Source organism: Asterias amurensis, chromosome 8, assembly GCF_032118995.1.
Source record: "Asterias amurensis chromosome 8, ASM3211899v1".
NCBI classification, from domain to species: Eukaryota; Metazoa; Echinodermata; class Asteroidea; order Forcipulatida; family Asteriidae; genus Asterias; species Asterias amurensis.
The window spans coordinates 13,924,031-13,938,808 of NC_092655.1; the positions used below are offsets into that span (position 1 = coordinate 13,924,031).

A 14,778-nucleotide genomic window follows, 5' to 3' on the forward strand; every position below is an offset into this window, starting at 1 on the left:
TGGAACTCCTAGCCTGATGGATGTTTCCCTCCATCCTATAATTATAGACTGTTTTTAAAGAGGAATATCGATTCCAACCTTCAACTCCCCTGAGTTCTTTCCATCTTTAATATTTTTCTTTCTTTAACCCACACCTGTGACGTCATGCTATTGTTAAATCGCTCCATTACTTTGCACGAATGGCGCGATGGGTATCAACCATAGAGAACTATTCACCCATTGTGCAAACGGGTGTAACTGTCCCCATTGCGCAAGTCGTGCAAAATAATAGATATATGGAATAAAGTAAATTACGTCATTGACGCCATACACCATTTTTTTTTAACCCAGGTTAGAGCTACGTAATTAAAAAATGTTAGATAACTACAACAGTCATTTAAACATGTCTTAAAGTCAGATAAATCAATTTAATTTTAACCAGTATCTTTTAAATTAATGCTTAATTTATCATGGTAAGTGAGTAAACTCCGTAAAAATTAAGTTTGCAAAGATGCTTCTTTCAATATCTTTATTTAAATAATGACAGGAACTTAACTGAAATTATTGCTCATTAAGTTAGTTTAAATTTGTTAATCAAATCAAAGTTATATCCGAAATGTCTGAAACTACTTGCTGGTATATGATAGTTGGCTACAACATCATCCGTATCGTCAATACTTTCTGTCACTTTACAAAATTTACTTTGAGTCAGGAAAAACCACTGTCGAAGGAACGAGCGTATTTCCTAAATGTCAGTCTTCGTCCATGCATAGAGAAAGGACTATGTTTACGCACCACTGGGGGTGTTCACTGGAGTGAACAAGCTTACGTAATACATACAAACAATTGCCTTAAAAAAACAATATCGCGCCATTCGTGCAAAATAATGGAGCGATTTTAACAATTGCATGACGTCCCAGGTGTGGGTTAAGTCGCATAATGCCCTCGGTGAACGCGCCATTCGGGGGTACGAATGGCCCTCGGGCCATTCTTACCCACGAATGGCGCGCACCTCGGGCATTATCCTATACGTAACGCCCCTTCCAAAGCGTGGCTTTTAGCCTTGTTTGGGGCAAACTTGCATAACAAAACAACCTCTAAATTATTGTTGATATTTTTCACATCAGATGCCTAAAATTGGAATCAAAATCACCTGAAATCGATCACTATCTTCATTGCTTGTCAAAAACTTCAATTTCCCGGTTAAAAAAATAATTGTTATTTTATTAGTTCTTATTTTTTTCTCTCCTTTTCTTATTACTTTAGCAGGGCAAAACACAAACGCAGGTAAAACGTTCAGTTTGTTCAAAATGTTGAAAATCTTTTATTCTAGAATGACATTAGCCTTTTAAGTAATTTGCCGAGCTTAACATTTTGCAATTCAGAGCAAATATGAAACTTAATTGCACATTTAATCACAAAGAACCAATTATAATAGGTATTTGCTGCTTTAAAATTTAATTTTAGATATAAGAACTACAAAATGCCACCAACCTTCTCACATGTCTTAACTGGTTATTGATCTACAATTGCATATTATTTTCTTCTTATTTTCTTTTTTTTTTTTTTTACAAATGCATTGTACATAACTGATTACTAATACACTAACACTGGCACATCACTCAAAGGAGTTGACATGCATTATATTTAAATTGCGCGCGTGTAACAATTCCTTTCGAAACCGATCTAGGCACAAGAGTTGTCACAAATTGTTTTTTAAATTATAATTAATAATTTTCGGCAATGACACCCCCAAAAACGGTTCTGAGTTCGCTGAACAATGCACTTCCGATCCCAGTACACAAGATCAACGGCTTCAGGAACTAGTGTCACACGAGGGAACTTTTGAAGGCAACAATTTGCAGTGCATGCTACATGCCCACTTTGGCAACACTCAAGTAATTTTACAGACAATATTAAACGTGAACATTCGAATGCCGAATGCCCCTTTTGTTCTTGCCTGAAACCCGTTGCATGTAAATTGCCTCGTGTGACATGGCCCGTACGTTCTATAAGAACAAAGCAGTTTATGGTGCAGTGCCTGGAACGCTGGACCCAAACATAGTGAGCGACCAGACCGGGATTCGAACCCACAGTGAACGACAGGCCCTGAATACGGTGCACAAACACCGCTGGACCGCGAGGCTCACATCGCATGTATTTCCTCGCAAATCAGACACCACGGACGGACTTTGACAATTTGTTAATGGAGTATTGGTTGGATTACGCCCAGGTTGGACTCCTCCGTTTGCGCTCACTGACGTACTACCAGGGGTAGGCTTGGATTTAGATAGTGGAACTTCAAACTGCAGAGTCCTTTTTTTGTCATTGGACCTTCAAACTGTAAAATTTGTCTCGTGTGACATGGCCCGTACATTCCATAAGAACAAAGCAGCAATGCCTGGGTCCCGAACATCGTGAGCCGCTGGCAGACCGGGATTCGAACCCACACTGAACGGCAGGCCTTGTATACGGTGCACAAACACCGCTGGACAACGAGGCTCATATCGCCAGTGCTTCCTTTCTAAACCCGAGACCGCGGACTCTGACAATTTGTTAATGGAGTATTGGTTGGATTTAGCCCAGGTTGGACTCCTCCGTTTTGCATTGACTGACGTCCTACCAGGGGTAGGGTTGGATTACGATAGTAGAACTTCAAACTGCAAGTCCTTTTCTTTGTCATTGGACCTTCAAACAGTGAGTTAATTTGTTTGTCTTACAAATTTACATTTTTTTCTCATCTATGTACAGAAGTATTGTGTCATCAAGTTTGCTTTTAGTATTATATTAATATATATTTATTTAATTCTATTGATATTACAAAGGTATGATACATGTTTATCGTTAGCTCTGCCAACACTAATTAATAAAATTAATCCTCTAGTTTTCAATGTAAAGTCTATAAAACGGTAACCAGTCTTCTCGCCCCAGCAAATTCGCCCCACAAGTTACTACATTTTATTTACTAACAACTTCCCTACACGTTATTGTGAACCATGTCCGTATCCTGCCACCACTTTTCATTCGTTATGAAATAAATTAGTATCTAATTTACTCATATGGCATCATGAGATATTCATTGTGATGAACATCAGTGAAAAGGTGGTGGCAGGATACAGAAATCTGTGACCTTATTGTAATGGATTATATTTTTGCCAAACTTTTTTTCAGGAAATATTTTAAAATTAACTCGCACTAATTAGATTTGAAATATTTGTTACTTAAAGTATGAATTAAATAATAACATTATTTCTGAAGGAAACACATTGACAAAGGTGTATATGATCTTAAACACGAGGGTAAACAAATTGTATTCTTTATCCCCAATGCAAAAATCACATCTATTACAAACACTCGTTGCGAACTTAATTAAAGGACTCGAACTGCCTCACCGGGCCAGCTCGGTGGTTTTAGTGGTAAGACATCTGCCCCAGCAATGTGAAGGCCCGGGTTCAATTCTAATCTGAGTAATTGGTCTGTGATTTGTTTTTAATGGAGTACACAGTGCTTAAAAGGCAGTGTACACTATTGGTAATTGTCAAAGACTAGCCTTCACAGTTGGTGTATCTCAACATATGCATAAAATAACAAACCCGTGAAAATTTGAGCTCAATCGGTCATCGAACTTGCGAGATAATAATTAAAGAAAAAACACCCTTATCACACGAAGTTGTGTGCGTTTAGATGGTTGATTTCGAGACCTCAAGTTCTAAATCTGAGGTCTCGAAATCAAATTCGTTGAAAATTACTTCTTTCTCAAACTATGGCACTTCAGAGGGAGCTGTTTCTCACAATGTTTTATAACATTAACCTCTCCCCATTACTCGTCACCAAGAAATGAAAAAGTGGTGGCGCCGTACGGAAAGTTATCCCTTGTATTATTTCATATCGAATGAAAAAGTTGTGGCGCCGTACGGAAACTTTTCCCCTCTCCCCATTATTCGTTACCAAAAAAGGTTTTATCCTAATAATTATTTCGAGTAACTACCAACAGTGTCCACTGCCTTTAAGGGTAAAAACAAATTTAAGATTCTGAGTTGTTACTTATTAAATTGAAACATGAGGCACCAGGACTGAGTAATGAACTCTACATTGTATGTTACTAGCACAGACTGTAAAGGGGTAGGCGGTGGGGGAGTGTAGCCCTGTTTCAGCCCTAGGAGTAGGTGGCAACGCGCCCCTGGTGGCAGTTGATCTGGGTGAAGTGTAGCCCGCACCTTAAAGTGACTGTCTGGCCTTGTTAACTTTCATTCCTTAATTTGACGAATTTGTGTTCTTTCAGATAGGAACAAAAGACTTCTGGCTAGAAGTCTTATTATTTTAGTAATAAGTTACCTCTTTCTCAAAATCGATGCTACTTCAGATGGAGTCGTTTCTCACGATGTTTTTTTTTTACTATCAACAGCTCCCCAATGCTCATTACCAAGTCAGTTTTTAAGTTAATATTTGTTTTGAGTAATTACCAAACATGTACCTTCCCTTTAACAAATGATTTCTGAACTAGGTCTAAGGTAGCATTGGGTATCTTTTAAATGTGGCCACATTTTAACTGCTTACAATTTTGTATCATTATACAAAGTCAGTTTTAGGACCTCCCTCATGAGGATTGAGCATTGTAAATAAAACATCAGTCATTTTAGACATTAAGAGAAGAACAGATTACACAGAAAAACAAAACCTAAATACTTATACTACAAGCTGGGGTTGTTTTCTTTGCATGGTGAGCTATGATTGGCACACCTTCCTTATTTCAAATAATATTGTTGTTATGTTTAATAACCGAAATACATTCTTTATCCCGATGCAAATTTAACACCTATTAAATCGTTTGCAGTACCTGTTGATAAAACATATGATTCAAACTGCCTCTAGCTACCGGGCAATCTCTGTGTATGACACTGCTCTAGAATTTCAAAGGCTGTGGGTTAGATTCCCACCCGATTAATATGCGTGTGATTTTTTTCAAAGAACTTGGAAAAATACCGAGTATACAGTGCTTACACACATCGGTCTATATTATAGACTGGTGTGTGTTAGCACTACATACTCTGTTAATACTCAAAATTAATACTCAAAATTAATAGGTACAGTTGTATAAACTCCATTGTAAATTGTTAGTTTGTGTTAAACAATTCAACATTGAGGCTACAGTATATGAAGACGAGTATACTTGTCTTGAAGGCAAAGTTTACCTTTTGTTTTGGAACATTTCGATAGCTTTAATCCTTTATAAATGTAAGGTATACAATCAAACTAATAGGTGAAATTTCATTTCAAAAAGGTAGTTGTGTTTTTGAAATAATCGGCGAAAATCCGGAGCGAATATGTCCACGCAGGAAGAATAGGAATACGCAATCTAAAAAACGTTACTGCTTCTCAGATTCAAATATTAGGGCATAAAAAACAGACAACTTTTTACATAACCTCATTACTTCGAAGTGAAATATTTCTCAAAATGCTTTGGATAAGTACTATCGAAAGCTGCCATAGGCTTCTAACCAAAATTTGTATTGCCATCAATTTTAAGATTTATTACCAACTAAATAACCAACCCTTTAAATCTGTTATTTGGTTTGTCATATAACAACGAGACCATGAGGCCTCAGGCCTGTTTGCTTCGTTTTTTGAAAGGGCAAGGACACCAAGGCATTTTCTCCTCAGTATAAAGACATTTCTACTGAAGCATTTCGAGAGCACCAAGTCAATGTCCAGGGGGCATGGAGGCAATCGCATTTCAGGCCCGAGGCCTTTTTGGCTACAGGCGACTTCAATCCTCCAATATCCTCCTCTCTTACATGTCACTCCACACTAATATTTGGACTTCAATATACCCCTTGCTTAACGCCAAATGCTAAACTGACACACACCTTTTCACGCACAAAGAACAGCTATGGTCCATTCATAAATACCTAAGACAGTTTCGCTATTCCTATTGGTGGAGAGCGCATCACGTGGGTGTGTATAAACCTTTGTTTATGACCAGTAAAATGTGTTGAAACATGGGCGTGACATGCAGGCTTGCGTCTGTGCTTATAAGACAGTTTCTTAATTCCTATTGGTCGAGAGCAACAGCCGAGACAGTTGGGCCACATCACACGGTACGCACAACGCGCAGAGCATTCCCTTATAAGGAGTTGTTTACCCGAGGGCCTTACCATTTCATAGCTGGAGGGGTGTTGTGTTGAAAGAAATCATTGAACAATTATAATTTTTGCATTTTGTTTACTTTTTGATTAAAAAGTGTTGATGTTTTTGACCGAAAAGATATTTATGAATGGGAATCAAAGTGTGTTGAATCGGTTTTCAACTAGTGGTTTAAACCCGCCGAGGCCTGGTTCTTGATAATTTACCTCGACTTCGTCTCGGTAAAATTATCAAGAACCAGGCCTCGTTGGGTTTAAACCACTAGTTGAAAACCTCTTCAGCACACATTTTTTCCCTTAATCATTTGCCTCCTTTGACCCCAGTGAGGGCACTTTTTGACCCCAGTGAGGTTGCTTTTTGAGCGTGTGACATTACATGCAAGGGGTCTATTGAAACTTGAAAGCCTGGCTAACCCAGTGACAGGCAACTGTTATTTGGGCGTAAAGCCCTCGGTCCTCTGAATCCTTCATTTTTCCGAGAGGGTAGAAGGATTTTGGAGGATTGGGGTTAATCTTTACTTGGTGAACCCCCCCCCCCCCCCTTTGACACTCAGGCTAGGTTTGACACTTGGCTACATGGCCACATTTGTCTCTAGATCTCTACTTGGTGATGCCCTACGACGATGATGCTACGCACATTGCTTGCTTTCCAGGATAAAGAAATCCCGACGGGATCCAGGTGGAATCCAGACGGAATCCCAGATTCATTTTCTATGGGGTCAGGCTAGATTTGACTGCTACATGGCCAGATTCATCTCGAGATCTCTACTTGGTGATGCCCTCTGACGATGAGGCTGGCGCACATTGCTTAATGCTTGCCGGGATACAGAAATCCCGACGGGATCCAGGTGGAGTCCAGATGGAATACCGGTGGAGTCCCGGAATCATTTTCTATGGGGTCAGGCTAGACTTGACTGCTACATGGCCAGATTCATCTCGAGATCTCTACTTGGTGATGCCCTACGACGATGATGCTACGCACATTGCTTGCTTTCCAGGATAAAGAAATCCCGACGGGATCCAGGTGGAATCCAGACGGAATCCCAGATTCATTTTCTATGGGGGTCAGGCTAGATTTGACTGCTACATGGCCAGATTCATCTCGAGATCTCTACTTGGTGATGCCCTCTGACGAAGAGGCTGGCGGACATTGCTTAATGCTTGCCGGGATACAGAAATCCCGACGGGATCCAGGTGGAGTCCAGATGGAATACCGGTGGAGTCCCGGAATCATTTTCTATGGGGTCAGGCTAGACTTGACTGCTACATGGCCAGATTCATCTCGAGATCTCTACTTGGTGATGCCCTCTGACGATGAGGCTGGCGCACATTGCTTAATGCTTGCCGGGATACAGAAATCCCGACGGGATCCAGGTGGAGTCCAGATGGAATACCGGTGGAGTCCCGGAATCATTTTCTATGGGGTCAGGCTAGATTTGACTGCTACATGGCCAGATTCATCTCGAGATCTCTACTTGGTGATGCCCTCTGACGATGAGGCTGGCGGACATTGCTTAATGCTTGCCGGGATACAGAAATCCCGACGGGATCCAGGTGGAGTCCAGATGGAATACCGGTGGAGTCCCGGAATCATTTTCTATGGGGTCAGGCTAGATTTGACTGCTACATGGCCAGATTCATCTCGAGATCTCTACTTGGTGATGCCCTCTGACGATGAGGCTGGCGGACATTGCTTAATGCTTGCCGGGATACAGAAATCCCGACGGGATCCAGGTGGAGTCCAGATGGAATACCGGTGGAGTCCCGGAATCATTTTCTATGGGGTCAGGCTAGACTTGACTGCTACATGGCCAGATTCATCTCGAGATCTCTACTTGGTGATGCCCTCTGACGATGAGGCTGGCGGACATTGCTTAATGCTTGCCGGGATACAGAAATCCCGACGGGATCCAGGTGGAGTCCAGATGGAATACCGGTGGAGTCCCGGAATCATTTTCTATGGGGTCAGGCTAGACTTGACTGCTACATGGCCAGATTCATCTCGAGATCTCTACTTGGTGATGCCCTCTGACGATGAGGCTGGCGGACATTGCTTAATGCTTGCCGGGATACAGAAATCCCGACGGGATCCAGGTGGAGTCCAGATGGAATCCCAGATTCATTTTCTATGGGGTCAGGCTAGATTTGACTGCTACATGGCCAGATTCATCTCGAGATCTCTACTTGGTGATGCCCTCTGACGATGAGGCTGGCGGACATTGCTTAATGCTTGCCGGGATACAGAAATCCCGACGGGATCCAGGTGGAGTCCAGATGGAATCCCAGATTCATTTTCTATGGGGTCAGGCTAGATTTGACTGCTACATGGCCAGATTCATCTCGAGATCTCTACTTGGTGATGCCCTCTGACGAAGAGGCTGGCGGACATTGCTTGCGGAAAACATCTCTATCCCATCTGCATTTCCTCTTGGATCTTCATTATCCTCCTCCTCCTCCTCCTCCTCGTCATCATCCAAAGAGATGTTGCAGGCTTTCTCCAGATCATCCACCGACATATCAGCAATCTTAAACGTGACATCCTTCCAATTCTTGAAAATCCTAGGGGGCCCTTTGGGCATCTTCATCACAAAGTTCACTGGTGTGATGAGATTTATAAGGCATCCCTTGTACAGCATCTGCGTCCCCCACTCTTGGGTACAAGACTTCCTGGTATTCCCGCAGTAGATCTTCTGTCGAATCTCTATGTCTGGATGCTGAGTGCTATGGGGGACGCTTACGAAGCGGCAACGCTCTACGAAGAAGTCGGCCAGGACTACGTGATGAGCGCCCTCTATGACTCTGATGTCGTCTGCGGTGCAGGCCTCGGCGCCGCACTTGCGACAGATCAAAAGAACCCACATGAGTTTCTTGTTGTGCTTCCGTGATTGGTTCCCGTGGTTCTTGAGTTTTCTCTCCAGCTTATTTTCCCTCTGTAACTTGTCAATCTGAAACAGAACAATCAAGGGTTACAAATGTTGTTTGTTTGGTTTGCAGTATCACAATGTGTATATCGTTTTGCTGAGTATATTTTGTTCTTTTAAGAATAATAATTTATCAAAGTCTTAGCACACAAATCTACCAACAAGGTACTCCAGGCGCTTTTACATTTTTCAGAAAGAAAGGTAATTGAAATTCTGAGACCCAATTATGTAGCACCTTCTATAGGGTTTACGAGGTGCTATGTCGCATTCAGCAGCCACAGCCAGGAACACCGGGGTGAACCCCCTTCTCTTAGCAATAAATGTTACTGGGATCTTTTACATGCATTACACAACGCACGGGATCAACAGCTGTATGGCCCACCTAAAGGACGGAGCAAGTGTCACTACTCTCGAACCCACACTTTGATCAGAAACACCAGAGCTCGAGTCTGGTGATCTTAACCTCACGGCCACAACACACCACCAAAAAGCAAATACTTGTCTTGCTGTATTAGCTTTTTGGGAGACTACTACCTGTCGGGACTAAAGCTTTCGCTTAGTGGATCAAGGGAACTTCTCATTACTAACTTCACTGAAGCGGAGTGAGTTCTTAATAGGTCTCAACATTTCAACTAGCTTGCTCTAGTCATCGTCAGGAGACTGAAGCGATGTGACATATCAGCCTATTTATAGGGGTCCAGAGGTTTTAGTGTGGAGTCAGTTTTGGAAAACATTTTGAACTCTGTTTTGGGAGGTGTTTCAAGTTTATTGTCCTTCTGCAATCTGAAACAGAACAATAAAGGGTAATTTTGTTGTATGACTGCAATAAGGTCCCAACGCTGCTGTGGGAAAAGGTCATATCTCTGTTTTGAAAGATTGTATTTCGGTTTGGGGAAAAATGCCATCTCTGTTTAAAGCCATTGGACACTTTCTGAACAGAACAAAAATTAAAAGTTCACAGATTTACAAATAACTTACAGGGTTTACAGAAGGTAATGGAGAAAGACTTCCCTTGAAATATTATTCCATGAAATGCTTTACTTTTTGAGAAAACATTCAAACAAGTATCACTTTTCGATATCGAGAATAACAGATTTATTTTAAACACATCATAACACGGCGAAACCTGTGGAAACAAGGGTGGGTTTTCCCGTTATTTTCTCCAGACTCCGATGACCGATTGAGCCTAAATTTTCACAGGTTTGTTATTTTATATATAAATTGTGATACACGAAGTGTGGGCCTTTGGACAATACTGTTTACCGATGTTGTGCGATTGCTTTGAGAAAAGGTCATATCTGTTCTAGGAAAAAAAAGGTTTGTCTGTTCTGGTCTTATATGTTTTGGGAAATTGTCATAAATAGAGTGGAGAAAGATCACTGATGTGTGAGGAATATTTGCTATCATTTAATTGTTTTGATTGATAGGCTTTTCTTAATTAGACATCTTTTCGCATTATAGTCTGGATAACAAATTGCCGAAACAACTTATCACTTAAAAAGCTGACAATGTGTAAAATAAATTACCCCTTGCATGAAGCATAATAAAAAATGGGATTAAAAGGTCAGGCATGTGTGAAAGGGAAAGGCACAATTCCCATTAAATGGTTTGGGTACTTTTTGTTTATAACACAAAACACAATGTCCGCAGATTGACACTAAAATTAAACGGCTTTTTGAAAAGATAATGATGGTAGAAAGATTCCCTTAATATTACTTGCTGAGGTGCTGTACTTTTTGAGAAAAACAATGTCACAAAAATCATTTTTGTCTCAGTGAGGCGAAAGTTATTTTAGCATTTACAACATATTTACGCGACTTTCCTAACAACTTTTTATGCTAATGATGGGATACACCAAGTGAGGACACTGGTCTTTGACAATTACCAAACATGTACCTTCCCTTTAAGCAGAATGGTGTATATTTCTAAATGAGGTATGGAAATATGTGAGCGGGCCGATGCACCAAATGAATTGATGATCAATGGCTTTGTAGTACGCATCATTACCACTCAATGCTTGACTACACATATGTAATTTGCATTACTATTTTAGTCACGACATTTCTCAGTTAGGGATGGAAAAAGATTCCAATAAGAATTAGCCTATAAATCAATAAATAGTAAACTTGTGGGAACAACCAAGTATTAACGGCAGTGGACACTATTGGTAATTACTTTAAATAATTATTATCATAAAACCTTACTTGGTAACGAGTAATGGGGAGAGGTTGATAGTATAAAACATTGTGAGAAACAGCTCCCTCTGAAGTAACAAGTTTGATTTCGAGACCTCATATTTAGAATTTGAGGTCTCGAAATCAAGCATCTGAAGGACACAACTTCGTGTGGCAAGGGTGTTTTTCTTTCATCATTATATCGCAACTTCAACAACCGATTGAGCTCAAATTTTCACAGGTTTGTTATTTTGTGCATATGTTGAGAACACAGGTCTTTGACAATTACCAGTAGTGTCCACTGTCTTTAAATCTCTTTTGGAAGAGTGTTGGCTCTGAAAAGAGTTGGTGTGGTCTCGACATTTCAAACAGTATTCTCTGCACGTCTTTAGGTAAATGATTCCCTTAAAGGCAAAGTATATACCATTATTTCGGCTGGGGCTTCGAACCCACACTCTGCTGATCAGAAACACCAGAGTTTGAATTCGGTGCTCTTAACCGCTCGGCCAGGACACTTCCACGAAAAAAGGTTGACGAGTTCTTAGTCCTCTTGCACGGACTGCTACATGACCTTCATTGAGTTTGCTTGTGGTTTGCAATGCGCCATTGTTGTATTTGTGTGTGCATCATATTCATTTTGTGAACCTGTGAATATTTTTCATATTCCAATCAGCCATTAATAATCAAAGGTCCAAATCTGGTCCTCCAGTGCCGAGTTGCTAGTGATCTTGTCACGAGTAAAACCTATTTGTCTGAACAATTGCCTCTCGCGGGTAAATGGCAGAGGGTGTTACTGTGTTGTGACTCAACTATATTCAGTAGCATACATAGTTAAGGGGGTCGCCCACATTCCCCTCATTGATGTCTCATTCCAACTTGACTTAAAGACACTTCCTTTTATCACCATAAAGGATAAAAGGCCAAGAACTCGCTATTCTACTTTTGCAGAGAGATCATTCTCTGTATATGGCCCCAAAATGTGGAATAAGCTTCCTACACAGATCAGAAATGCCAGCTCACTCGCCTCATTCAAGACACTCCTTAAAGCTCACCTGTTCCAGCAGGCTTACTAACCATTCAACTGTGCCTCAGCGCCTTAGAACAAACTCTTGATTTTGGCGCTCTACAAATGACCTTTGATTGATTGATTGATTATACTCAGCGCAACCTTCATTGCACTTGGCATGTTCCCAGCTTACACACAGGGCATATATATATATATTGCAAGCATTAAGTTGTGGTTTTCCCTGTGCTGCATAGTGCAGAGTTCCAAACTCATAGCTGTGTTTCTGGGTCATGCTGTATTACATTTAGGTAGCAAATCGATGTGTAACATTGTTTTTGTTTCAACCAATCAAAGCGCCAGAAGTTTTGTTTTGGCGGGCTTGTTAATTTTATTTCTCACTTCGTCACAGTCATTCGTTTGGAATAGATCCTTCATTTTAAACCCATTATCAAGTCAGTGGTCTTCAGACTGAGGCAGTAATTCAACAATTGTGTCTTGTTTACTTTTATTGGAGTCTGAGTATAAAGGACACTTTTGGTAATTGTCAAAGACCAGTCTTCTCACTTGGTGTATCTCAACATATGCACAGAATATCAAACCTGTGAAAATTTGAACTCAATTGAAGTTGCGAGATAATAATGGAAAAAAAAACACCCTTGTCACACCAAGTTGTGTGCTTTCAGATGTTTGATTTCGAAACCAGAAAATCTAAATCTGATGAGGTCTCGAAATCAAATTCGTGGAAACTTCTTTCTTTCTCAAAAGCTATGGTACTTCTGAGGGAACGTTTCTCACAATGTTTTTTATATTATCAACAGCTCTCCGTTGCTTGTTACCAAGTAAGTTTTTATGCAAACAATTATTTTGAGTAATTACCAATAGTGTCCAGTGCCTTTAATAAACTTTACCTGTTTCAAGAATTCAGCCTCGGGCATCCTCTGTAGTATCTGAGTCGAGTCAAACATCATCTTTTCACGGATTTGGTTCATGAACTCCTTCTCATGGAGGTTTAACTCCTCAGTGACGATGAGGTAGAACTTCCCACCTCTAGCTCTGTTTCTACCTGTTTTAAAAAAAAGAGTAATTATTATACTTTAAGTTAAACTTGCCAACAAATTAGAAGAGTGTGGGTTCGAATCCCCTTCATGACCAGGGCGTCCTTGAGCAAGATGCTTTATATAATTGCTTCGCTTCACCCAGGGGTATAGCATTTAAATGAGTACCATTAGAGGTACACAATTTAATCATACATGTATGTGAAATTATACTTGCAAAATAAATAATTAGATGATTTTATTTTTAATTTTTATTTGCAATGCTCAAGTTTACACATACATGCAACAATACAACATACAAGCACAAATAACATACCAAGGAAAAACAAAGTGGGGAAATAACAGACAATCCAGTAACCTGGCATCTTATTTAAAAAAGGCCATTTCTAAGAGCAGTCCACTTATTATCAAATTTGTACAGGTTGTTATTGTCCAAAGCTATTTTTTGTATTTTTCATTTTTCTTTGGTGAGGTTGCTATATGCAAAGGCTTGCCCCGATCCATGTGGCATAGCAACCATCTCTGTAGTCTGAGGAATTCAAATGTAAATGAGCAGGACATTGTGACTAAGCAAGTCATTCTACCAGACATTATTCAAATCTAACTTGCAGATGGCTTAGGTGACCAATGCAAGGGGTCTTTTGGGGCCCAGTCAACATTAAAAACTGCTCCTTCACTCCACCCTGAAAAAAATATCACCCAAAATGAAAAATCCCCCCCCCAAAAAAAAAAACCAACAACAACAAAACTAGAGATTGAGAGTTTGTGAACAAACTCAAGGTGTTCGGTTTCCAGGAGTAAAAGCCTGGATTAAAAAACAAATATTACACCTTGTTTTGTTCTCAAGATTTGTAATAAGAGATTCAAATTGCAAAAACTGTCAAAACAACATGATTACTCTAGTAAAAGTGTATGTTTGGTGACGTCATCGGTAATATTTGTTTTAAACCAGACCTTTGCCAGACTTGTATGCTGTGATGATAAAGCATCAAAGGATGTATATTTCAACCTAAAAGGCAATACACAACGCCCTTTCAAATAATTTCACAGTCACTTCCGATTTAAACAGGTCAAAAGGTCAACGAAAGTTCACCAACATATCCATTTCTGTAAAGTACGTAAAGCCCTTTCATATGATGTATAGATTGTCAAAATAGCTTATGTGGTTTAGGAAATATGAACTTAGGAAATATTGACGACTGTAGAAAAGACTGAAGGGGCATGTATGTTTTAACCACCTTGAACGAAGACTATTCTTCATGAAGCTTTTTCGCGCTCTATGGATGATCACTGGAGCGTGACTCTGCTGCACCGCTAATACACTACACGTTGTGTGTATGCCTACGTGCAATGTTTATGCACATAGCAATGGGGATTTACGTTGTTCTTTAGACGTGAATTTTGAAATTTTCAACCTCTTTTTTGAGCCGGAAGACTACATCGAAATGGGGTCATGTCTGTGGGGCGTTTACAGAGTTTTCAATGACGATTCTGATGATG

The 14,778-nt window shown here is 40.2% G+C and overlaps 1 protein-coding gene across 1 annotated transcript in view; it reads right to left on the minus strand.

Moving 5' to 3' along the window:
• Nucleotides 1–1,279: 1,279 nt before the first annotated feature.
• The window catches only part of LOC139940480 (ATP-dependent RNA helicase DHX58-like), a 30,705-nt gene continuing 17,206 nt past the window's right edge, over nt 1,280–14,778 (minus strand). Inside the window, exons 14-15 of the mRNA XM_071936754.1 lie at nt 13,132–13,286; nt 1,280–9,067 (exon numbers count right to left, since the gene is read on the minus strand). Coding sequence (XP_071792855.1) covers nt 8,444–9,067; nt 13,132–13,286 — 779 coding nt within the window. The 3' untranslated portion in view covers nt 1,280–8,443. The remainder of the gene's footprint in view (nt 9,068–13,131; nt 13,287–14,778) is intronic.